Source organism: Miniopterus schreibersii (genome assembly GCF_964146895.1).
Source record: "Miniopterus schreibersii genome assembly, chromosome: 1".
NCBI lineage: Eukaryota > Metazoa > Chordata > Mammalia > Chiroptera > Miniopteridae > Miniopterus > Miniopterus schreibersii.
The window spans coordinates 38,017,695-38,044,224 of record NC_138101.1 but is presented as its reverse complement, the minus strand read 5'-3'; the positions used below and the strand labels follow the sequence as shown (position 1 = coordinate 38,044,224).

The 26,530-nt window shown below is 35.6% G+C and overlaps 1 protein-coding gene across 1 annotated transcript in view; it reads left to right on the top strand.

The window, feature by feature from the left end:
* LOC308563234 (transmembrane protease serine 11G-like) overlaps positions 1-22,968 on the top strand; it is a gene marked incomplete at both ends in the record, with an annotated part of 33,826 nt that extends 10,858 nt beyond the window's left edge. The window contains 10 exons of the mRNA XM_081150090.1: positions 2,649-2,713; positions 5,845-5,966; positions 6,534-6,655; positions 9,559-9,626; positions 10,533-10,693; positions 14,971-15,009; positions 15,739-15,910; positions 16,846-17,105; positions 20,196-20,338; positions 22,807-22,968. Coding sequence (XP_081006216.1) covers positions 2,649-2,713; positions 5,845-5,966; positions 6,534-6,655; positions 9,559-9,626; positions 10,533-10,693; positions 14,971-15,009; positions 15,739-15,910; positions 16,846-17,105; positions 20,196-20,338; positions 22,807-22,968 — 1,314 coding nt within the window. The remainder of the gene's footprint in view (positions 1-2,648; positions 2,714-5,844; positions 5,967-6,533; positions 6,656-9,558; positions 9,627-10,532; positions 10,694-14,970; positions 15,010-15,738; positions 15,911-16,845; positions 17,106-20,195; positions 20,339-22,806) is intronic.
* Between the last annotated feature and the right edge of the window lie 3,562 nt (positions 22,969-26,530).

The window sequence follows — 26,530 nt, the reverse complement described above, 5'->3', positions numbered from 1 at the left end:
TGTTCATAGCAGCATTATTTATAAGAGCCAAAAAATAGAAAAAATCCAAATGTCCATCAGCTGATGAATATATAAATAAAATATGGTGTATCCATAAAATAGAATATTATTTGGCAATAAAAGACATGAAGTCTTAACTCTCACTATGGAAAATAGTATGGAGGTGATACATGCTATCACATTGATGAATTTTGAAAATATTATGCTAAGTGAAAGAAGACAGGTACAAAAGACCTATTCATATGAAATGTCTATAATAAAATCCATACAGACATAAAGCAGATTAGCAGTTGCTTGGGTTTGGGGCAATAAAGAGCAACTATTAATGGGTATGGGTTTTCTCTTTGGGGTGATAAAATGTTTGAAAATTGGTTTTGGTGATAATTCTGCAACTTTGTGACTATACTGAGCCATTGAATTGTATACTTTAAATGAGTGAAATATATAGTACGTTAATTATATGTCAATATAGCCGTTAAAGAAATAAAGGAAAGAGAGAAAAAGAAGGCAGGGAAAAAAGCAGGAGAAAGACACTAAAGGCTCTGGAAGCTAAAAAATTAGTCTCTAATGCCCCCAAACCCAATTTAATTAAAAAGTGTTTTAATTAAAAGTAAAAGCTCCTGCCAGTTATTGTTCACTGAAGCTGTACAAGTCACCTATCTTTTGGCATTCATGTGACATCTCCAGCAGAATCAAATAGTTCTTTCAGTAGTTCTTTCTGGCTCAAGAAAGGCCTTATTTAATTTTCTTTTCACATTTCAAATTTTATTTTTTAAATAAAAACTATTTCCCAACTGTCAGATACAGTGACAGTAGGATTTGTTCATTAGAAAAGATTTGTAGCTAATACATTTTTGCATGTATTAACATTCAAAATAAGCTCTACTTTCTTGTAAAGGTCAAAATTTGTTGTTAAATAGCAGTAGGAAGCAATATGATTAAGGATAAGTGATGATTAATTAAAAACATTAGTAAGAAAGCAGAAAAATGCACCAACAAAACTGAAGCAATATTGGCCAAAGTGGGTGGGAAGTACGGCTCTGGACACTCACCTTATCTTCAATAGTCCAGGTCAACGGCATACACATTCTTTTTGGTATTCCTTGGTTTTAATTACCTCGATACTCTAAAATTTCCTTTGAGGAACAGCTTATCAGGGACCCTCACCATGTAAAATTGCATAATGAACAAAGATTTGAAGAGTAGCACTTTCTGACATTATTTCCTTTTGAACTCTTTCACAACTAAAAGGCCAGTTATTTTAATTATGGCATCAATCAGCTTTTCACTTATGAAGCACCTCTTTCTTATTTGCATAATGTGGGGTTAAAGAAACAAGACATACAGCTTGTCAGAACATGAAACATAAAAGGAAGCACAAAAGTTCACTTAATCTCTTGCACAACTTGTAGTATTCCTACTCACATCATAGGTTTTATAAAAGTCTTATATCTGGTGGTACAGTTAAAATGATCACTGCCATCATTGTTAAGCCACAGCTATTATGAATAATAACACCACCACCTCCTGATATTTTAATAACAAATTTATTCCACAGTTCTTCTTCCCTAGACAGTGGATTAAAACCCCAGCTACATGATTTACCCATCTTGTCTTATCTTAAATTTTCCCACACCCATTATTGTTTTTCAGTAGCTCTTTCCTGAGGATGCTCCAAAATGTGCTCACCACATAATGCCTACTTCTGAACCCTGTGATTACTCTTGAAGGCTCTGGTGGTCCTCCTTTCCCTAAGCTTGGAATCTCTAGAGTATCTGCTGAAATGCTCCTTGGAGATTATGAGGGCTTTGCTAGGCTCCCAAGCTGCTTCCCAACCTGTGCATAGTTTGTACCCAGTGTTGCCACTCAGATTCCAAGGTCCTGAGCACCAGTTCCCACCTCTTTCTTTCAAGAGCAGCACATCTACCATCCAGCACACACTTTCCATGAGCTCACTCCACCCCAACATACACTCCTTGGTTATCATTTCTCTGCTGCTGCTTTTGATAATAAAAACAATAAAAAACAAAATTCCTAAGTCCTCATCGTGTTTTAGTTACTGTTCTAAGTGCTCTTACATATATTAGCTTATTTGTCTTCACAAGAATGTGCAATACCCACAGGTGGGTATTATTTTATAGGTAAGGAAGCTGAGGCACAGAGGCTGAAGGACTGCCAGGGTCCCACAGCAGGGGAGCTGGGATAGCAACTCAGGCCAGCTGACTGCAGAACCCACACTCCTAATCACTATGCCCAACAACCTCTTTCGGAGACCATGAGCTCTTCAAAACATGCGGCCGCTGTGTGGCAGAAAGAAATCCTTTTATTCTTCATCCTTCAATCATTGAGTGACAACATTTGGTAATATAAGCCATTTTAAAAAGCTCCAGGAAAAATAACCAATGTCAGCAGAGCTATCTAAGGGAAAAGGCCCTGGAGACGTACCTTGGTAAAAGATTGTTACATTGGAAGAAATGGCTGGCATTGAAAAGAGCCAGAAGAGTTCATTCCATTCTGTTGAGGTCAAGAAGCACCTTCCATTGAGGCAGTTTGGGTATGAGCCACTCAGAATTTAAACAAAGGTAGAGGAGGAATTAAAAAGAAAACACTTTTCAAAATGCTTTAATTCTTTGTGAAAAATTTCCTAGACCGACCTGCTGAGTGGGTTGCTTTCATCACTGCTCATCTTTGCTTTGGCAGGAATACCTCAAAGGTGAGGTCACATATTTTTCTTTTCTTTGAATGTCAAAAGTTTCTCTAAGGCTGTATTTTCCTGCACTACAATGAACCTGTTTAGTCATCTTGCTGGCATAGTATGACCAAAATTAAATGTCTTGAGTTGGAACGGTTAGGGGGAGAGAGAAGCCAAGAAAGAAAGAGAATTGTCCTTTGGTAATTTGTAAGTACAAAACTTCTTATAATTGTATCTTGATTCCAAGTAACTGCTTAATCTCTCCCCTCCTGCTATGTTTGAAAAATTCATCTTTAGCAAAACTCTGATAAAAATAATTTTTGTGGTTGAAGTAATTTAGAGCTGCCTACTACCTGATGACACATTCTCTTATTTAGTGCACAAACATTTACCTAGTGTGTATGAAGTACAAGCTCCACCAATACAGAATAACCACTGAAATCACACATTGAAATTAGTCAATATGTAAGTTAAAATTATACTAGTACTAAAAAATAGGGAGAAAATTATTTTAGTTTTTTAAAATATCCAAGAATAAATATAAGTCATGGCTGCCTGGTTAAGGAAATAAATGTACATTTTTACCTGTTACTCATATGTGGACCCCGAAAAGAAAGATTCATTTTAATATAAACCTCAAAATGGAATTTATCTGCTGAGATGGACTCCCCATGGTCAACCAGGTGCCAAAATTTTATAAATAATAAGAGCCTAGCAGCCATTTGCTGACAGGGACTAGTCACGTACTATGTATACCGGGAAGAACCTCAGACTGAACTCTCAGCTTCCCACTCTTTGCCTCACTTGTTTACATGTGCCATATAAATCAGTCAGTGCCAGGGAAACCCTGGCTTTGTTTTTCTACCAACTGAGACCTGCCCCATCCAATCAGAACTACACAAGTTGGTATCTCACTTACATAAAATGGACCCAATTGGGAACCTGGGTGGGAACTTTCACTATAAATGGCAACCTCCCCTCTGTCTCATGGGAACACAACTTAAGTTGCTACTTGAATCTGTGTTTTCCAGGCTACATCTCCATTTGCTCAAATACATGCTTGTTATTCTTTATTACAGTCTAAGTTTAATTTTGGTTTATACATACCTAAGTTCTCTAATTTAGTCACAAGGTTTCTGGTGTTAGAAGTACAACAGTTTAGTGGGGAACCATATGATTCTGAAGATGAGAACAAGGTCCGCCGTTAGGAATGGTTTTCCCTATCTTACTCAGAGAAGACAGTGAGAAAATAGGACCAGCATTTTTAAGCTTTAAAAAAATTATCACTATTTTGCAGCCATCATTTCCTCCAAAGAGAACTCATTAGTCTTTCTTCAAACTTTTCTTAGAGCCTAGCCCAGTGTGGCTCAGCAGTTGAGCATCAACCTCTGATCCAGGAGATTAGGTTTGATGCCCGGTCAGGGCACATGCCTGGGTTGCAGGCTCCATCCCCAGTGGGGGGCGTGCAGGAGGCAGCCGAGCAATGACTCTCTCTCATCATTGACGTTTCTATCTCTCTTCCTCTCCCTTTCTCTCTCTGAAATCAATAAAGATATATTAAAAAAATATTTTTTCTTAGAAAGTCTCTGTGACTTTGGTAGCAATTTGTGTGCACCATGCTCCTTCTCCTCTATAAGATTATAAGTTTCTTGAGAGGCAGCTCTACTTAAGATTCTTTTTATATTCCCCTACTTGTACATGGGAATACTCAATAAATATCTACTGAGTTAACTAATGAATATATATTTTAAGTTTACCTCTATTCTTGTTCATAAACTCTACTTTCTCAAGTACGTCCTTAGGAAGTCCTTGTCCTTGTCTATGGCTCCTTGTCTTTGTTTATGCTATTCCCTCTGCGTGGTACATGCCATCCTTGCCAATTTCTACTTCTTAGCCTTCATGGCCAAGTTCAAAGGGCAACTTCTTTAAGACAAAACCATTTGTACCTGCTTCTCTCTCATTAGGCATAATTCCATTCTGACATATGTCTTTTGTATTATAGTTGTTATTTAATGTGTCTCTAGATTACACGTTCTTGAAGATAGGAGACTGTGTCTTATTCATTTTTGAATCTTGAGCAAAAAGTGGCACACACAAGAAATTGGCAAATGTCAACTGAATAAGTTTATGATTGCCCATGATCTTCTATTAATAAAGGTGATTTATATGTTCATTAGCTCTTGCCTGTGCCCCAGAGGGATCCCGGCTTTTCTACTGATACTTCAGATATTTGCAGAGCACTGCAGGTACTCTTGTCTTGCAATCAACTAAGGCATAGCAGGCCAGAGTAACTTGAGATCCTTCCAGAAACACAGCAGAACTCAGAATTAATACTACCTGAAATACATAGCAGAGCTTAGGTTATAAGTTCTGGGGCAGGGAAACTGCTTCTAGGTTCTTTGCCCAGATACAAGGATATAGGAACTTCCTCATTCCTTCCAGATCATTGATGCCAAAAGGCATACCTCAGTTATATCTTCAATTATTTAACTAGGGCCTATATTTTCCGCTTTAACAGTACCAGCTACCATTCCCAGGGAAGGTAATCCCTTCTCTTTCTTTTCCATGCGTACTTGTAAGAGGAAATGAAGCAGTACCTCTAATGATCAGAGCCATATTCCTGTTCAGTTCTCTCATGGATTAGATCTTCCTAGACAGCCCTGTTGATCTGCTTCTAGCCTTCCTCAATTCTATAATTGCTCAGATTTGGTCTCCAATATCCAACTTTGAGGTTTTAGTAGTCACTCTGAGCCTCTGTCTATTCATGCTAGAATGAGAGGAGTGACCCATATGCCCTCACTCTTTGAAGCTCATTGTGATTTGAAGCACATGAACCAAATATATGGTATTGATTCATTTACAAAGAAAAACTATTTCAGAATATCTAGTTAATGGACTGGGAAATATATAAAAAAGTAGTCACTGTAGTATAATTCTGACTTTTTAAGATCAAAATATAAAGTTAAACATCAATGAGTTTTTATTGACAGTATTTTTCTAAGTTTTTATAGAAAAAATATATCTAAATGTTACCAAATGCAATATGAGCTAACCATGAATTCCAGGAAAAAAAATTCTATGCCAAAACTGTGAAATTGCGATTCCAATGTTTAAGTTCTGTTTGTTTTTAATATACAACTCTCTTTCAAAAGGCCACCAATACGAAGCAGAAGAACAAATTCCTTGAAACCATGGATGATTGCCCTTATTATTGCAGCTGTTGTGTTGGTTCTAGCAATAATCATCAGTCTCCTTGTTTATTTTTTGGCATTTGGTAAGAATCTATCTCATTGTATTTTTTGGAAATTTAAAATATCCACTCAATTATTTCAAAACCTTAATATTTTCTAATATTTTAGAATACTATTTTCATTGCAACAACTTGAATAAATGTATATATACTTTGCCTAATGTAATGTTGATTTGCATAAATGTATGTACATTTTGGAAATTATCATTCTTTATGTATAAAATTGCTTCTAGCACTTAAAATTTGACTTGGCTCACATAATATTATCTCTTGACCAATGCTATAGATTTACATCCTATGTTATTGTATGGTTTAATATTATTTAATGTACTGAGAATTAAAAAATTATTTTAGTAGCAATTCTAAATTTGAGGTCAACTTGTGTCAGGACACAACTGAAGACTACATGAATAAGAGAACGTGCAATCTTTAAAAAAGAAGGGATAGGTATTGGCCACAGCTATTGAATGTTCAATTCTCAGGAGTTCATCAATTATAGGACATTTTTGCATGCCATCCCCTCTATTTCTGTTATTTATCTAACTCGTATGAACTAAAGAGAAACCATGGATTTTTTGTTCCCCCTTCCAGATCAGGAAAAGTTTCACTATTACCAAACTTCCTTCCAGATCCCCAGTATTGAATATAACCCTGATCTTTCAGTAGAACACTCAAAAGTTAGGACTGATCTGAAACAAAAAATCAGTGATGAGGTAAGTCTAAGTTTTGCTGATATCATTCCTAACAATACTGGGAAGAAGGGGGTTAAAATGAAAGTAAGAGGAGAGCTGAGAACATATCAAATTGCACGTATGTTAGGTTTGCCAGACAAAATACAGTGTCTAGCTAAACTTTAATTTCATATCTTACTGAAAATATACTTCATTCAATATTTTGAACACATTTATACTAAAAAATCACTTATTGTTTATCTGAAATTAAAGTTTGTATTTTTATTTGCTAATCCTGGCAACTCCTAACCAACATTGTCTCAAGTACACTAGAAAAATGATGGCTGCACCAAAGACTGAACAACATAATCTAAACAGAAAAAAAAAATAGCTTAAATACAAAAATAAAAACAAAAATAACTCAATCATTCAGGCACAGACAGCATTACCAAATTTAGTCCTAAAAATAGAGCACAGAAACATACAGATTTCAACTGAAGACTTCAGTTGTATACAGCTTCTACTGAGCCAAGCATTGACCAAAGATGAAATATCATTCTTGCCAGGTTCAGAAATATTTTTTTAGCCATTTCCCAAACAAAGCAGAAGGTGATGAAATGAGTTGAGAGATGCAACTAAGAGGGGTTGATAGGGTATAGAATATTTTGTTACAGAAATAAATATATTTAATTAGAGACAGTCTAAGCTTTGATGTCAGAACATATAGATTCCTATCCCAATTCTAACCTTTGTCAGCTTCTCGTTTGGGAAAGCTACTTCCACTTCAAAATAAGGATAATCACACCTACCTCTCTGAATTATTCTGAGAATCAGTTTATGTTGCAAATAAACAGTATGAAAAGTAATGTGTGAATGAATTTTAGCATCTGTTTCAAGTGCTCTCATAGAACTTTTCACTAACCTCTTCTAGAGCACTTACTGCCTTGTGACATCATTATTATTTCATATGTCTAGGTCCCTCTGGATTTGTGAGGGACTATGTCTACTATTCTTATAATTCTGGTGCCTATCACAGTGTCTGCCACATGGTAGGATCATAGAAATACTCATTGAAGAGATGACAAGGAAGTAAATAAACAATTTTCTAGTATTGGCCCTGACCTCTAGAATATAAATGGTGACAACATAAGAGAAGTATTGTAATTTAGAAGTACAGTACAGAAGTACAATAATTTAGACCAGATGTTGACAATATTCTTCTGTCAAATGCCAGGTAGTAAATATTTTCAGCTTTGCAGGCTATGCAGTCCTTCTGAAGTAATTCACATCTGTCATTGTAGTGCCACTGCAGCCCGAGACAATATGTCAGCTAATGAATGTGGCTATGACTCAGGAAAACTTTACTCTGGACACTGAAAGTGAAATTCTGTAAAGTTTTTAGCTGTCACAAAACATTATTCTCTTTTTATATATTTTTTACTATTAAAATAATGTGAAAGCCACTCTTATATGATGGGCACACAAAAACAAGTGGCTGACCAGATTTGTCCTACAGGCTATAATTTGCTGATTCCTGATTGAGACACTGAGTTACAGTTCTAGAAAACATTTTCCTAGAAGAAATGACTAAAACCAGTACCTAAAATGAAATTTAGAGATGTCCTTTGGAGTTCAATAATCCAGGCTCTTTATATTCTCAGTTGCCATGGGCTATAACATGGTTCACAAAGCTGTGATTTAAAGGGAAGCAACAACAAAATAATAATGAAACTGAAAAGAGAATGGAAGTAGACAGGCAGAGAAGTTATAATAAAATTTATAAAAATCAATGTAGAAAGTCTAGAAGTACATATACCAAAAATGTATATAGCAGGCTCTCTACAGTGATTTGGAAATTATCGTAATGCTTTTCATTCTGCTTTGCTGTGTTGCTAGGTTTTTATAACTTACAATGAATATGTATGAGGTTTTGTGATATAAATGTACATGGGTATATATAAAACTATTTCCTTAAAAACATTTTTCTTTACAGTTAGAAGGGAAACACATGGTCATTGATTTTTGAATAACTATTGATTTTTCAGTAAACTTATGCTTTCCAAGCTGTCTAATATGATATGACATGGTGCCTCACCAGAAAAAAGTTTCATAAATGAAACCAGATGAGTGAAAAGCGCTGTTTGACACGTATCTAGTTTCACAATCTGACAGCCCTTCTCTTCTGATTTGAGGACATAATTATGGAGACTTGGGTTCACTAACGATTTGGCACATGATCCGTCTTTTTTTCTGAAAAGCCAAATTGATGAGTTAATGCTAATGAATAGCTTAGTACAACCACAGATTCTGTAACAAGCTGTGGTTTTAGTAAGAAATAATTTCTTCTAGGAATTAATACTACAAAATATTATCCCATAAAAGTCTAAAATGACACACAAATAATATAGCCTTATTCTAAGTAATTATTCCATGATTTTTCTTGATGAGTGTATTCATTTTAAAGAAGTACCCAATAAATATATATTCTCCTCTCCCCTATTTACCATAGGATCAAAATATGGCCTAAAAATTTTCAGTAAAGCCTAAAAGACTGATTCTTTAATCATCTCTATGAGGATGATAACTGAGCTTAAATCATAGCAGATTTTATGCCCATACATACCAAGTTTTCAAAGAAACTCAAGTCTTTGTACCTCCAACTCTGTGTATATTTTATACTGGCTATTGAAATATCCAGCTTAATTCAACTCTATATTAGTCATCTTTAACCATGTGACAAGTTCAAATATCAACATCTAATTACTAGCATGACCTTGCTGATAACAGGATTATGCCCCCAAAGAGCTTTCTGGGGATAGAGGTAATTTAGAATTAAATGCTATTTTAATCACTGCTGGTTTTATACAATTTTTTTTGTGATATATTGAAATGTGTGAAATTTTTATTTAACAAAGTTCTATACTGTTGTTTTTCTCTTTTCTCAGATAGATAAGATATTTCAAAGTTCCAGTTTAAATAATCATTACAAGGAGGCCCATGTTGTCAACTTTAGGTAATCATAACTAATCAATTTGTATAATAAAAAGGCAATTTTGTATTGTTTAGTTATTCTTCAGTTTTTTGCTTTGTGGACAGGATCTAAAAATCTTAGATATGCCAAGAGTAAAAGCAATTTAATATTAATACATTTAATTGTTACTCCTCCTGTACAGAGTACCTATAGGGGAGACTTTCCTAACTTCGGTAGAGATGAAATATATTCTACTTGTTGTCCTTTTAAAGACTTGCATTTCAGCCATGGCCCAGTGGCTCGGCTGGTTGGAATGCCATCCCATACACCAAAAAGGCTGCGAGTTTGATTCTGGTCAGGGCACATACCTAGGTTGAGGGTTCAATCCCTGGTCAGGGCACATGCGAGAGGCAACCAATGGATGTTTTTCTTTCTCATTGATGTTTTTTTCACTTTTACTCTCTCTCTTCCTCTCTCTCTCTCAAAATCAATAAAAACATAACCTCAAGTGAGGACCTAAAAAAAACAAGGCTCGCATTTCAGTTAAAGATTCCCACAATCATTAAATACTTCTACTTAATTTTTAAATATTACTTACTTTTTGAAGATAAACAGATATTATGAATTTTCAAAAATCAAGAAAAAATAGGTGTAGACAGAGTTAATGGATTTAACAAGTGCTTTTCATTTATTTTTCCTGAAAAAAAATTCTAGAACTCTGTTATTCTCCCCTCCCTGAGTATGATCAAGTTTTATAAGCAGGGAATAATTTATGTATTGACATTTATAAGATAAAGGAAAGAGAAAAAAAATCCATGATAATAAAATGTAAAATTATTTATACTGTTGTGTTTTTTTGAAGATATAGCTAAAATTTAAATAAGGTATAAAATAATAATTACTATGGCTCTGACTTTGCTCATTTATTCTGGTGTTTTTGTTTTTCAGGTCAAGTAATGATGGTTTGAAAACAGATGTGTTGCTTAAATTTCACTTTGTTTCTAACAATGCAGAAGCAATAAAAAGTCAAGCTGCTAACATTTTGCATCAGAAGTTAAAATTAAATGAAAGCTTCTTGAAGTTAGATACTTCATTACCTTATCTTAGAGGCAAGAAATACCATTTTTTTCTCTTGTTATAGTTCATCATTTTAACTCTCTTCTCATCTACAGAGAAAGCATCTTTATTTTACCATAAAATGAAACTACTTTCATTTTAAGTCTCTGATTTACTGGGTAATAAACAAAACCCCACACAATAAACACCAAGATGATCTTCCTTTGGAAATATGGAAATAATTATGAAAGAATAATTAGATAATAACACAAATATAATAGCATTTCCTCCTTTTTAAAAGAAGGGTATTAGTGTAATTGATTAACTTAATTAAACATAGACATGATGAAAACCTAGATTCTGCTACTGTGCCATGACAAGACTCTTGTTACCTCTTTATAGCTACACCTATCCCCTCTGCCCATCTCTAGCCCCTTGCAATCACTAATCCATTCTCCATCTACATTTTTATTGACTTTATTTTTAGAGAGAGAAAGAGAGGGACAGAGAGATTGAAACATTCAGTCACCTTACGCTCCCCACTTTTTAGATTTATTTTAAAGTATTTCCTCCACATACACTCAGCACACCATCAGATGGATGTTATGTCTTTTGCTTTAACAATAAAATGTTTAAAGAGACTCATGAGGTAAAAGATAGCCTATCGTGTTTTTTCTAATTTTGCCCATTATGCCTCTTTCTTCCCTTTCTGAAGGTTCCAGCCTCCTTCTGTCATCACTTGCTTTTTGTTTGGATGGTTTCTTTTAGCCATGATCTAAGAGAAGGTCTGTTAGAAACAAGTTCTTTTAGGTCCTCTGTATCTGAGAGTATCTTTACTTCTTCCTCATTTCTGAAGATAGTTTCACTGGATATAGGATTTTTGGTTGATAGTTTTTCTTTCAGAATTTGAAAAATGCTATGCCACTTCCTTTTGGACTTCATGGTTTCAGATGAGGAAACGGCTGTTATTTAAATGGGGTTACTTCATAGGTAATGTATGGTTTTCCCCTATCTCTCTGTCTTTAGTTTGCAGTAGTTTCATTATGGTGGCTTTTGGTGTGGATTTCTCAGAGTTTTTCATATTTAAGATATGCCCCCTTCTTGAATCTGTAGGTCTCTGTCTTTAGCCAGATTTGGGGAGTTCTCAACCATTATTCTTTAAATACTTTTTAAAATTCTATACTCTTTCTTTCCTTCAGGAACTCTGATGATTCGAATGTCAGATTTTTGTTATCACCCTACAGATCTCAGAGACTTAATTTTTTTAGTCTATATCTTTTTGTTCTTCAAACCGAGTAAATTTTATTGACTTGTCTTCAAGTTCACTGATGCTTCCTCATCATTTCCACTCTACTATTAAGACCACCCAGCAAGTTTATTTTATTATTGTATTTTTCAGTTCTATAATTTTCTATTTAGATTTTTTATAATTTCTATTTCTTTGCTTAGATATTCTATTTTTTCACTTGTTTCAAGAGAATTTATAATTCATCGCTGAATTACTGTTATGGCAACAGCTTTAAAGTCTGCAGCAGGTATCTTCAACACTTTATTCATCTCAGTGCTGGCACCAGTTGACTACATTTTATCATTCAGATTGTGATTTTCCTGGGTTTTGGTATGGCAAGTAATTTTTGTTCTGATTCTGAATCTTTTAGTTATTATGTTAGGAGACTCTCAATTCTATTTAATTTTTCTGTGTTAGCAGGTAGCCAACCTGTTTAGGTTTGAAGTTTAGATTTTCCCTTACTTTCATCATTCTGATAACAATTTAGTTTTCAGAGTCCTTACATTGCTATTCCAGCCTTCTGAGGCTTCCTCTTAACCTGCTGCTGGTACTATCTATGGGAATAGAACATGATTCTCTGGGCTGCCTTCTATCTTTGGGCCACCCTCTACGGAGGGATACAGTGAGCCTGGGCCTACTTATCTCAGTGGGGTGGATGCCGGTTGATATTGTCCTTGTGGGTATATCAGCCTGCAAGCTGGCGGCCTGGTTGTGAATAAAGATTGGGATGATCAAGGGCTTCCTGCTGTCCCTGGTGTTGCTACTGCTGGCAGAATAGATTGCCAGCCCTCGGTTGGTAAGCAGAAGGTTTGGGCTCCCCACAAGGTACCTGCTATTTTCTTCTTTCTGTAAATTTAGATGGAGACTAAAGACTTCTCTTGGGATTTTTTTTGGTCTATGCCTATTTGTGATTTCAGATGACAGACCTCTATTGGGCTCTAGTCCAAAGTATATGTGAGGTAAAGAGGAAACTCACCACATTTTTCTTCCTCAAATCCTGAAGTCTCTAGCCATTCTGTCCCTTCTAGCTTCTGGATTCCTTTTACTATCTGATGGGTAATGTTTAGTGTATTTAGTGATATTTATAGGAGAAGAGCAGGGAAAGTGAGTCTACACAATCTTGTTCTAGAACTTGAGCTATTGGACCTCTTTTACCCTGCAGATAGATCACATCTGTTGGGTAATGTTCACATATGAGATATAGCACCATCATCGAAATTCATCAATAGTTTTTCATACATAATAATAAGTCTAGGCTAAAATTAGCTGTAAACTAACCATAATTTCACCTTTCTCTCACTGATCCATAACATAAAGGGCGACACTAGACTGTAATTCACCTTACAGTGAAATGGTTGCAGGACAAGCTTTTGGCCACAAGAACTATTTAAATCATGCCCTTAATAGGTTTGGCTCACAATAGTATTGTGAAGATATAGTAAGTAATGTGAAATGTTTTTCACAGTCCCTGGTATACAATACTTAATAAGTTATTGCCTATCGTTACTGCTCATCTATTCATTCAGCAAATATTTACTGGGAATCTATTTGTGTCAGGACCTTAATTCTCTGCCCTCATGGAGCTAACATTCTAACTGGGCTAGGAAAGATAATGATTCAGTAAACAAGGTAAAATCCAATAATATGAAACTCCGTGTAGAGAGTAGGCTAATTTAGATTTGTTTGTCAAGGAACGTCTGTTTGAGGAGAGTATTTCTATGCTGAGATCTGAATTACAATGAGGGAACCAACCACAAAATAGATAAGTAAGTAAATAAATAAAAGGGCAAAGGAAGAGCATTCCTGGCAGAATAGGCAGCTAGAACAAAGAAAAGGCATTAACATCTTGGCACAGTCAAAAACTGGAAGTCTGACCTGGCCCATGTGGCCCAGGTGGCTGAGCATCGTCCTGTACACTGAAAGAGTGAAGGTTTCATTCCTGGTAAGGGCACATACCTAGGTTATGGTTGGTCCCCGGTTGGGGTGCATACATGAGGCAATCAATTGATATTTCTCTCTCTCTCCCTTTCTCTCTCTAAAATCAATAAACATATCCTCAGGTGAGAATTAAAAATTTTTATTAGAAACAAAAGAACAACAACAAAACACCTGGAAGGCCAAGGTGGCAAATGGGTTGGCTAAGAGCAAGAGCAGCTCAACATGAGAACAGAGACATAAATAGGGATCATGTGATGCAGATCCAGGTAGGAAGTTTGGGTTTATTCTAAAGGCCAAGGAAGGCAATAGAGGATTGTTATTATTGGCAAAACGTAATTCCTAATAAACCCCCTACCCATAGTTATCTGCAGATGAATTCTATGTTCCCCTTTAGAGTCTGACCTACATTAAAGGCTCCTTAATTTGCAGGTTTACTGAAACTTCACACTAGCTTTCATTGTAACAAAAGGTGTGTCTAGATTGCTCATTACACTAACTGGCATAAGGAAGAATTCATATAATTGTGGGGAACAGCTACTGATCATGCTTTTTTTCTATTTTACTTCATGGAAAAATGACTAACATATATGAGGATTTGTTAGTACATTGGTAAATTTTGATTCCTGGGGAGCATCTCTGGACTAACCCTAGATGCCAGGTGTCTAAGATTCTTGAACAGCTTTATAGTGACACTACTGTACAACTGAGGACAGAGGAGAATGGTGTCCAAACATATCTAAAAGTGGTATTAGATTCTCTTCTGTTTCACTTATATTTTAATAAGTTGGTATGGCATTAATTAATTAGATGCTTTTCTCCTTCATGGCAAACAATATCCCCTCTACCAATGTTTTTATAATCATTAACCAGTATTTTCCTGGAGTGCACATATAGTAGTCAGAGAAGAGTCTAATTTCTATCTAAGCCTCTCCTTTTTGTAGGATTTTATTCTATTGCCTTTAAATTAAGTAGTTCCCGACTAATTCAGTTTCTCCCAAATAGAAATATTCATGTCATGTAGGCACAGTGTTTTAAATTATAATTGTTCCATTGCGGAGCAATCATCTTTTGTTGTGTGTTTTTTTCCCGGTTTTCTTTTCACAGATATAAATAAAATACAAGCAGAGCACATTCTGAACAGTGGTAAGTTGAAAAATAATACTGAGATGTTTATAAATCAAATAATACAACTTAAAACACTTTTAAGAGTTTCTCTACACCCAAGTTGACTATTTCCAAAAGTATATGTTATCTCTGAATGGATACATGATTTAACTCTTCTCAAGGGAAAATAATTACTAGTAATAACTGAGAATGTCATATGGATTCCTTGTATATAACTTGCTCTTCCTTATAGAAGATTTTACTGATGACTTCTTTTAATAATTCTCTTTCATTTTATCTTATTTATCTTTATTTGTCTCACTTTGTTAAAGTAGAAAATTTGCTTATAAATAAATGATACTCATTAACTTTAATATGTAAACTTTGATATATATACTAAAGTAATATGATGGTTTTAATATTAGACAAGTATTTTAAAAATAGTACAAATAGTATTTTTCTGCAATAATTAGTGTACATTTCATAATAAAAATCACCAAATATCACTGGGGCAAATGCTGCACATAAGAACATGACCCAAAAACATATGAAAAAAATTTAAATAAAATTGCTTTAAATATATCAAGAGGGTGTCAAATATTTGATGTTTTAAGTTAATCTTTTTTTAGCATAATTATTATGTCATATAGTTTTGATTATTTTTTAAGGCAAGGTAAACGTATGAATCTTTCTATCTTTTACTGTGTGTCAAACATACTTACACACATTGATAACTCTAGAAATAATCATCTTATTCTCTTATGACAGGTTGTGGTTTAGGAAGGGAGTCCCCATCCATGGAAAAAATTGCTGATGGTTATATTGCAGAGAAAGCTGACTGGCCATGGCAAGCCAGCCTGCAAATGGATGGCATCCACTTCTGTGGAGCATCTTTGATCAGTGACGAGTGGCTCCTGACTGCTGCTCATTGCTTTGACACGTAAGTCCTCAATCTGCACCAACGGGATCACCAATGTCACTTCTTTTCCTCACCTTCACTTCCTATAATTTGTATCCCTTTTTCATTAACCATTTTAGCCCCCCCCCCCCAATAGTACTCATGATTTTGGGGCAGGCTTAGAAGAAGTGACAATTACTGAATAGTAGAAAAAATTAGAGTATATTCAGCTCTAACTGAATAGATATTCTCCAGCAATCTCAACTTTAAAAACAAGCCAACACTGTCAAAATTTAAACACACTCACCAATTTTCCTGAGGTATATCGTGGATTTTTTCAACTCTGCTAATAGTATCCCAACTCACAAACCTACATCTGATTTTCCCACACTTACATCTGATTATCCCACATGGATATCTTTGGTGCTTTACTTTTATTATTTATATGCTCGCTGAAGATTTAACATGTGGGACACTTGGAGACAATAAAGAGATGCAGTACCTCTAGTGCAATTCTTATAAAATGGGAAAATGTTCTGGATAAAATGTTAAGATGAGAAAGGATGAGAAGACAATGTATCAGTTGTGGTTCCAACTTCTCTCTTCCTCCCTTTCTCTCTCCATAACTACACATACATACATTTATATAATTGTGCATGGATATGAGTGATATGAGTGTATGTATATATGTGGGTACATATCTCTAATTTTTATTTATTTATATTTCCTTAAAAAATAGCAATAATACATTGTTTCCTTTAAAAATTACAAACTCCTTAGAATGGGGGAATTTGTCATCAGCTAAAATGAATGCAAAGAAGTCCTAGGGGAGGAGCCTCAATGAGAAGGTGGGAGGATTCCAATCAACTGTCACCATGATAGGCCCTTCTCCCACCCTATGTCCCATGCTCATCCAGAGTATTGGGTGACTTCAGATCAGAAATGAACCAACCATAATCCTTTTCATCTGTGATCAGTTACAAGAACCCCAAACTCTGGATGGCTAGTTTTGGAACAACTCTAAGCCCTCCACTGATGAGAAGAAGGGTGCAGTCAATTATCATTCATGAGAACTACGCTGCCCATAAGCATGACGAGGACATTGCTGTGGTGAGGCTCTCCACGCCTGTCCTGTTTTCCAACGATGTGCACAGAGTCTGTCTCCCCAATGCTACTTTTGAAGTCTCGCCTAAGAGTAAAGTGTTTGTCACCGGATGGGGAGCATTTAAAGCAAATGGTGAGTATCTCAGTAAAAACACCCAAGCAAAACACCAAAACCTTCATTTGAGTGGAGATATAAAATAAGATACCAAATCAAAGAATAGAAAATAAGAGATGAAATCAATATGTCCCATGAAAAATATGGCAGAAACAACAAACAAAAACCCAGGTATGGTAAATTATGAAAACTTTGGCTATTATTATTACTATTACACAGTATCTATGTTTATTGTATTCTTCGTGGGCTAGTCTAAAAACTAGTTATAACTTTCTTTTCAAAGATCATTAAAGCATATATTTTCATAAGATTCTTTTTCTTTCATTGCTATCTTTCATATGTAGAGATTCTGCTATGGCTGCATAATTCTTAAAGTTTGTTATCTGTGAGCAGTAGTAATGATAAGCTTCTGTGGTGTATCATGTAAATAAACAGAAATAGTCTTAAAAGAACACTTTGAATGGCATTCTTGATGCTAAATATTAAATGGGGGCCCTCTGATCCATGTATCTATGAAAAAGTTTTTGAGTTTGAGAGTTTATAAAGTTGACAAGTATGATATTTCACTATACTTAATAATATACAGTATGCTTCAGATAGACATTTAGATTCTGACATGAGTCTCCAGTTCTCTTGGTTGCATTTTTTACATATGGCTTAATCTGTGCTTGAATTTCTGATTCTCTTTCCAGGCTCTTATTATGAAGTTGCAGTCTTATTTATGTTCTTGCCCAAAGTACAGTTTTTATCTACTGAGTCTTCATCAGTTTATGTTTATAGAAGTCTGCTTTCTCTCAATATGCCCTCCAAAATTCTGACATGGGGTCCAGGCTGATACACTATTGTTATAGCCTAAGAGTCCTTTTCCTGATCTCCGGGGGATCTGCCTTGTTCTATAGGCCATAGTGATAAGTATGAAGGGGAATGAAATCCTTTGAGACTAGAGTAGAAATATATGACATCTATCACTAGGGCAGGACCATTACACCTCCTTTCAAACCTAATTAAACTTATCACCACCCCTTTCTAGATTAGAAGTTTAGGAGTGATTTGTGACTTCATCATGAATCATTCAATGCCCAATAGTGTGCAGATTACTGTGCATTGACCTATCCATTGAAACAAGTTGCACACTTTTCAGGAATAACATTATGAATTTGTTAAACATCAGACTAAGGTTACGTATTAGATATTTGCTTATGGTTTTATCTCTGCATTTTGAAACTGCAAAAAGGACTACCCAGATTTTCTTCTCCTACCTTCCAATATTTATCCCATGTTATCTAATTGAAAATCTCATTACCAGACAGCTTGTATAACAAAAACTTTCTATTCTGGAAAGTTTACTTCTTGAATAGTTTGATAATGTAAAATAGCTTGTTATATTGTTAAGCACTTAAGCTGACTTTTTAAAAGTTGAGTTTAAAGAAGTAAAAGGATTTACAATTTAAAACTAAGCATCCTAGATCAATGAGCTAAAATGAAAATAGGCACATGGAAATTAAAAGTAGTTGGAACACAGGTGATTAAAGCCCATGAATACCTATAAATTTCAAATGCCAATTAGAGACAGCAAAAGAGATAGTATTTAATGTTGTTGATACATATCCACAAATAGTTTGGATTATTTAAAAAGCTGTATAAAGAGCAGATGATAAGCAGATTTTTTCTCTAGGAGTATTTCAAGCAAATTCAGAGGTGAAGTGAAGATGGTCATATCATGACCCTCCTGTGCTTAAAAATGAGGACTGAGATGAAGAAATTCACTAGACCCTAGAGAACCATTAATGACCATAGAGGAGTTAGGCTTAGTTTTTCAACCAGATAGTCAGTCCTAGGTAAGTGAATATGCTAATTTTAAAACAGAGAATTAGATTTATTTATGATGAATGACAAAATCCTAGTAACCTAGATTTTCTTTATAGAAGCTCTTGCTCTCACCATCCATCATTAACAATGAAGTTCAGCTTTTAGACCATGAGGGTTTTAAATACATAACCCTATTTCTCCAATAGCTTCCATCAAATGAAATCTGAATATGGGACAAAGCATTATCATAACTGATTGTATTCATTATTTTTTTAACCATCACATAAATATGTGAGATAGGTATCATTTTCTCATTTTTAATGGTGAGTGAAATTGTGCTTAGTAATATTAAGTAAATTGCCCAAGGTCAAATGGCATGTAAATTGTTCAAAGTGTGCAAATTCATATCTGCTTCCTTCAAAACCAGAGGCCTTAGCACATAATTACCCTGACATGCTCCTCAAATCAGCAGCACTGTCCTCCATCTTTTCAGTTGCCTTTGAACCTGTTGTAATCAGAGTGTCATCTTTTTATGAAGAATACAGTCTTCAAAATAGAAGCTATTGAAGGGAAATGAGGAGAATATCCTGGCTAAAACTGCATTACTCACAATAAATAATACTTTTCATATAATAACAAATCATAATTATGTGGGTTATTAATGAAACATGACATAGCTCTTATCTTGGTATTTGTTATTACCTTGGTATTATTTTGGATAGCAATCTGAGCTATTATCAAAGTAAACATGGACTTTTTTATGAAGCAATAGTATTCCATCTATTTAGTACTGAAGTTACTTCCTGATAGTACAGAGTCACTCTATATTGCCTTTCCTAAAGGATTCTCAATTCCCCAATATGAGTGTGTCCTTTGAAGAGTGATAAGGCAGATTTCCAGGTAAATTAGCAAACTGTCACAGATTATCCCAGGTGGTGATAAATGCCCTGGGTTTATATAAAACATTATTCCCATTCAGCTATGTGATCACTGCAGGACTCATAATCAGGTGAGCTTTGGTTTATTCATCTGAAAAAAAATATTCATATCTATCTTTAGTTGTTACAAGGAGTAAGTAAGATAGTGGAAATAATGGTGCCAAGAGTGATATCTAATACACAGAAAGCAAGAAAGCATGCAGGAAATATAACTTGACTCCTAGAGCTGTCATCAAGCCCAGAGTCTCACGACTTCCAGACATGTGCTTTATCATTGATCTGTCCTTTGCAAGACACAGTTTACTATCATAAATGCACAAATTTTGAAATTCTTCACCTATTTATTTATTTTTCTTCTTAGGTCCTCTTCCCAATACTCTGCGACAAGTTGAAATAGAGATCATAAGTAATGATGAATGTAATAAAGTTAGAGTATACGGTGGTGCTGTGTCATCAGGAATGATATGTGCTGGATTCTTGTCAGGAAAACACGATGCCTGTGAGGTAAGAAGAGACTCAAATCCACAAAAATGAACCTGTTGAATAGAGATGGGCTTACTGAGTCTAGGTCAATGTCACTTCATGGGACTCCATAAAATTAAGTCATGGAGGAGAGAGCAGAGTGTAAAAAGAAGGAATGGAAGAACCACAAGAAATACTCCTATTACTGTCTACACCCATACATAAAAAATACCACCAGCTGTACGCTAGGACTCCGATTTGAGAAAAGTAGTGGCAGCAGATAAGAGAAACTAAGTCAAGAAGACAACAATCATTGCTTCAAGCCATAGTTATAACTGATAGATATCTAATCCCTACTAGTTGTAAGGCACTGTGGATGGGATTGGTAGATATCTCCATGGCCAACAGAGCGCCATTCCATAGGTGCTTGAAGCGTTGACCTTAAACAGTGTACATCCAGAGAGAATTACACTATTTAGAAAACATTTGTCTCAATCATTATGCATTTAAAGAGACTACCACTTTCATTTATTCCTCTCTTTTTGAATTTATTGGAGTGACACTGGCTAACAAAATTATACAGGTTTCAGGAGCATATATTCACAAGATATCATCTGTACACTGTACTGTGTGTTCACCACCCCAAGCTGTCTCCTTCCATCATTTGTCCCCCCTATAGCTTCTTTTACCCCCCTCACCTTCTCTCACCCTGGCAATCAACACACCGGTGCTCCTGTCCATGACTTTTTTCTCTTCTTTTTTCTTTTTTGCTCAATCCCTCCACCCAAAACCACCCCCCAGCTCCTAACCCCAAACATCTGTCAGCCTGCTCTCTATCTATGAATCTGTCTCAATTTTGCTTGTTAGTTCATTTTGCTTATTAGAGTTCACATATGAGTGAAATTGTATGGTACTTGTCTTTCTCTAACTGATTTATTTCACTTAGCATAATGCTCTCCAAGTCCATTCATGTGGCCACTTTTAAACTCTGACTACTTAAAAGAAGAAAAATAAATATCAAAATTAATAGAGATTTCTACCTATAGCATTTGAAACTAACATTTTCACAGTTCTTGAAGGATTGGGAATGGCTTTGAGACTTTTACACACATGAGTGCTTTTCTTATATGCAAAGGTGCCACCATTGACCTGCCATTGGTAATAAATATTCATTCATTGTTCATTCAAATTTTTTGTGAATTGCAAGGTACTATGGCAGTTATTGAAGGAAACATAAACATTTTAAAAAGCTTGAGTCTATGATGCATTTACAATCAAATAACAGCACAAAAGTAACTGAACAAAAAACAAAGATTTGGCTACATATTCTGGAATACAAGGTCTCCTTCTACTGGCTTTACTTCTTAAGAAGCAGAAACAACATTGGTGGCCCAGGATAAAACTGGATCACATGACTTTCAAGGAAGAACACAAAAAAGTCTATGATTAGAACAGACTTAAATCCACAAAAATGAATCTGTTGTATAGAGAGTTGTATGTGAGTTTATAAGAGAGCAGATTTCCTCTTTCCATACTCCATGCTCCCTTGCTTCCTTCACCACTAGCATGCTGAGGACCTAAATTAGGATGTGGGCCTACAGGAAAGGAGCTGAGGAGAGTAACTTTTCTTAGACCAGGGTTTTCACACTCTGTCTACCGTGCACTGAGTACTAAGAAGCATGTTAAGGGAACAGAGCTAAAGGCACAAGAGTCTGGGACCCCATGCCTACTTCAAACAGGATCATTTCTCTTACTAAAAAAAAAAAAAAAAAAAAAATATGTAAGGGACTAAAGGACTTCCACATAAAACTTTTTTGGAATGAACAGGTTCATCGCTAAAAGACAAAATTACAAATCAGTTGTCCAAACGTAAGGTTAAAGATATCAGGAAAGTCCTCATGACTCAACAACCTTCAAACCAGCTCACGAGGGCTGGGGATTCCACCTTAGTTTGGGAGCAAAATCACCTGTGTATTAAATGGTGCACGTTGGCTTGGAGTGCCCTTTGCATATCTTCCTCCTCTCAAACCAGCTGCTGCAGGGATGCAGCGTCTAGGACACCTTCCTATCAGCCGATGTGAGTGAACAGGGTGAGATTTAAATGCAAAGCAAGAGATTATTTCTACATAACAGAGTTAGAAGAGGCTTCATGTAGAGGGGACATTTAGTGGAAGCTTAAAGTCATCATTTATGTAAGAACTAGATGCCCAAACTTAGATACAATTTGCACTCTCTGTTTTGATAGAGCAAAGCTGAAAAGCTATACAAGGATAAAACTGAAACCTTAGCTTGATTCACATCATCTTTCAGGCGAAGACATTAATAGAAATAAGCAGAGATAACAAGATAATAACTAATAGTACAATTATTATATTAATGCTAGTGGTGAGTAAAAGTAGAATTAGTTTTACATACTTCAAAATATTAATTTATTAGATATTGAGATACTGATAAGCTGTCCTGACACTCCTTTATTTATTACATTGACAATATTTTTTCTTCTTCTCTAGGGTGATTCTGGGGGACCTCTGGTTATACCACATGATAGAAACATCTGGTATCTTATTGGAATAGTCAGCTGGGGAATAGACTGTGGTAAAGAAAACAAGCCTGGAATTTACACAAAAGTGACTCGTTATCGAGACTGGATCAAATCTAAAACTAACATCTAATGCAACAAACATCTACCTCTAAAATGTAAATGTCATGTGTGGTCTCTATCAAATTGTGTCTAGTATGTGTTGCCGTGTATACTGTAATTGAGTTCAAGATGCAAATAAGCATGATCTGACAACGTCCCCCTTAAACATGAGGAAAGGTAGCCTTTCTTTCACATATCCTGAAGTGCTTTGCTGACCATGAACATACAAGAAATTGTCGATTCCTCAAAGATCCACCATTGCTGCTAAGTGTCTCTGGTGACCTCCTAGCTTACCTTTCTGTCCCTACTACACACTTCTCAATTTAGCATAATCCAGCAGTTTAAGCAGATAAGTACCAACTGCCTAAGCATTCTGTATTTTCTCCCTGACAGAACATACTGGCCTTCCCTGACTCCAGTTTTTGCCTTCCTTATCAAAAATTCTCATTAAGAATCTGTAGGCCCAGGTACTAGACAAATCAAGGTAATTAATTTTGTCCAATACTAACAAAAATGATGGAGGTCTCAGTAGCCATGAAACTAGAACTTAAGAGATGGCACTACTATGAGTTCTTTTCCCTTTGCCCTCAGAGGCATATTTTTTAATGTTATTTTTATTATTGATTTTAGAGAGAGAGGAAAGGAGAGGGAGAGAGAGAAACATCGATATGAGAAACATCGATCGGCCACCTCCTGCACACCCCCTACTGGGCATCAAGCCCAAAACCTGGGCATGTGCCCTGACCGGGAATCAAACTGGAGACTTTCCGGTGCATGAGCTGATGCTCAACCACTGAGCCACACCGGTCAGAGCTCAGATGTATATTTAACCCCTCTTTGAAACTCAGAAGAAACTGTGATTTACATTTATACCCAACATTGCCGATTTTAACCTTTTCAGCAACCACACTAATCTTTACCTTGGAACAATAACTAAATACGTGGATCAGACAGCAAGAAAACTCAAAATATTGCCTAGCCCTGGAGTTTGTTCTAAACTATGTAAAAATGCTTTTCAGTATTCAGAAAATAATAATAGAGTTTCTTGGCCTTTTTGCTGGGTGGGAATGAGAAGAGGCAAAGACTGGATGAGAAGGAGCTTCTTTCTTCTCTAAAAATGAGAGAAGTTCCAGTCTCAGTGTGAATTTACTTTTCAGTTCTGTTCCATTATTTCCTAATGCAGTTTATTTTCATATATATTAATATTTCTTTATTGATTTCAGAGAGAGGAAGAGAGAGGGAGAGAGAGATAGAAACATCAGTGATGAGAGAGTCATTGATCGGCAGCCTCCTGCACGCCTCCTGCTGGGGTTCGAACCCGCAACCCGGGAAGGTGCCCTGACCGGGAATCGAACCTCGGTCTCCTGGATTCTAGGTCAGTGCTCAACCGCTGAGCCACACCTGCCTGGGGCAGCTTATTTTCTAAATAGTTTTATTTTCAATCAACTTCAGAACATTTAAGGAACCCACAGAATGAGAAGTCAATATAAATTAGATATTCATAAATAACTTACACAAGGAGCCCATATTAAATTAGACATTCATGGATAATTTGATACAAGATTTCAGGAAAGACCTTACTGTATAATATTTCAAGTTTTCTGTTAAAAAGTTAGTCATTCTTTGAAGAATGGTATTTATAGGGAATATTTAACTAATCAAAAAAATATCTTTGAAATGGTTTAATTATTATGCTAAGTCATTTTCATATATATTTAAATGCATTTTTGTGTCACTGTATATGACAACATGACATTACTAATGTTTAACAAAACTCAAACATTTTCTGTGCATCTAAATCATTATTTACTTCCCCCTCCTTTTACAATTAATTTAGTTAATGAAATAACTGCCAATGTTAAGATTTTTTTTTTAGTTTTATATCAAGGGAGACTCTCTCTTGCCCCACATAATATTATGTTGTAAACATTAAAATATATTTATAATAATAAAATCAAACTCATTTTCTTCGAGTTGTCACTATACGGCAGGCCTTCTCATCCTTCATACTGTTGTCATTTTGTCAGATCAATTTCTGGGGGGCAAGGCATGTGGAGAGCCAGCAGCTATCCTCTGCTCTGTAGAAGGTATAGTAGCATTCCCTCTCTCTACACACTGGGTGCCAGCAGTAATCCCACCTTGTTGCAACAAACAATAATGAATCCAGACATTGCAAAATGTGACCTGAGGGGCAAAATCACCCTCAGTCAAAGGAAGGATCCAGCAGTACCTTAAAAAGATCATACACCACGACCAAGTGGGATTTATTCCGGGGATGCAAGGCTGGTACAACATCCACAAATCAATAAATGTGATACATCACATAAACAAAATGAAGGAGAAAAATCATGATCATATCAATAGATTCAGAAAAAGCATTCGACAAAATCCAGCACCAATTTCTGATAAAAACTCTCAGCAAAGTGGGAATAGAGGGATCATAGCTCAACATAATAAAAGCCATATATGACAAATCTACAGCCAACATCATCCTCAATGGGAAAAACTAAAACCATTTCCCCTAAGAACAGGAACAAGACAGGGGCGTCCACTTTCACCCCTCTTATTCAACATAGTACTGGAAGTCCTAGGCACAGCCATCAGACAGGAAGAAAACATAAAAGGTATCCAAATTGGAAAGGAGGAAGTAAAACTGTCATTACTTACAGATGACATGATATTGTACATAGAAAACCCTAAAGACTCCATCAAAGTACTACTAGATTTGATAAACGAATTTGGCAAGGTAGCTGGATACAAAATCAATATCCAGATATCAACGGCATTCTTATACACCAACCATGAACTTTCAGAGAGAGAAACTAAAAACACAATACCATTTACCACTGCAACTAAAAAAATAAGATATCTAGGTGTAAACTTAACCAAGGACATAAAAGACCTGTACTCAGAAAACTATGGGACACTGAAAAAATAAATAGAGGAAGATTTAAAGAAGGGGAAGAACATACCATGCTCATGGATTGGAAGAATTCATATCATTAAAACTTCCATACTACCCAAAGCAATTTATAAATTCAATGCAATTCCTATTAAAATACCAACAGCATGTTTCACAAACCTAGAACAAACATTTCAAACATTTATATGGAACCAAAAGAGACCCTGAATAGCTGCAGCCATTTTGAAAAAAAAGAACAGAGTGGGAGAGATCACATTAGCAGACATCAAACTGTAATACAAAGCCACTGTAATCAAAACAGTCTGGTATTGGTACAACAACAGGCATATAGATCAATGGAACAGAACAGAGACCCCAGACATAAACCAACGCCATTATGGTCACTTAATATTTGACAAAGGAGGCAAGAGCATACAATGGAGTAAAGAGTCTCTTCAATAAGTGGGAAAATTGGACAGATACATGCAAAAAAAATGAAACTAGATAATCAACTTTCACCATACACAAAAATAAACTCAAAATGGATAAAAGACTTAAATGTAAGTCAAGAAACCATAAAAATCCTGGAAGAAAACACAGGCGATAAAGTCACAGACATCCCATGTAGTGGAATTTTCACTGATACATCTCCTAGGGCAAGAGAAACAAACAAACAAACAAACAAACAAAC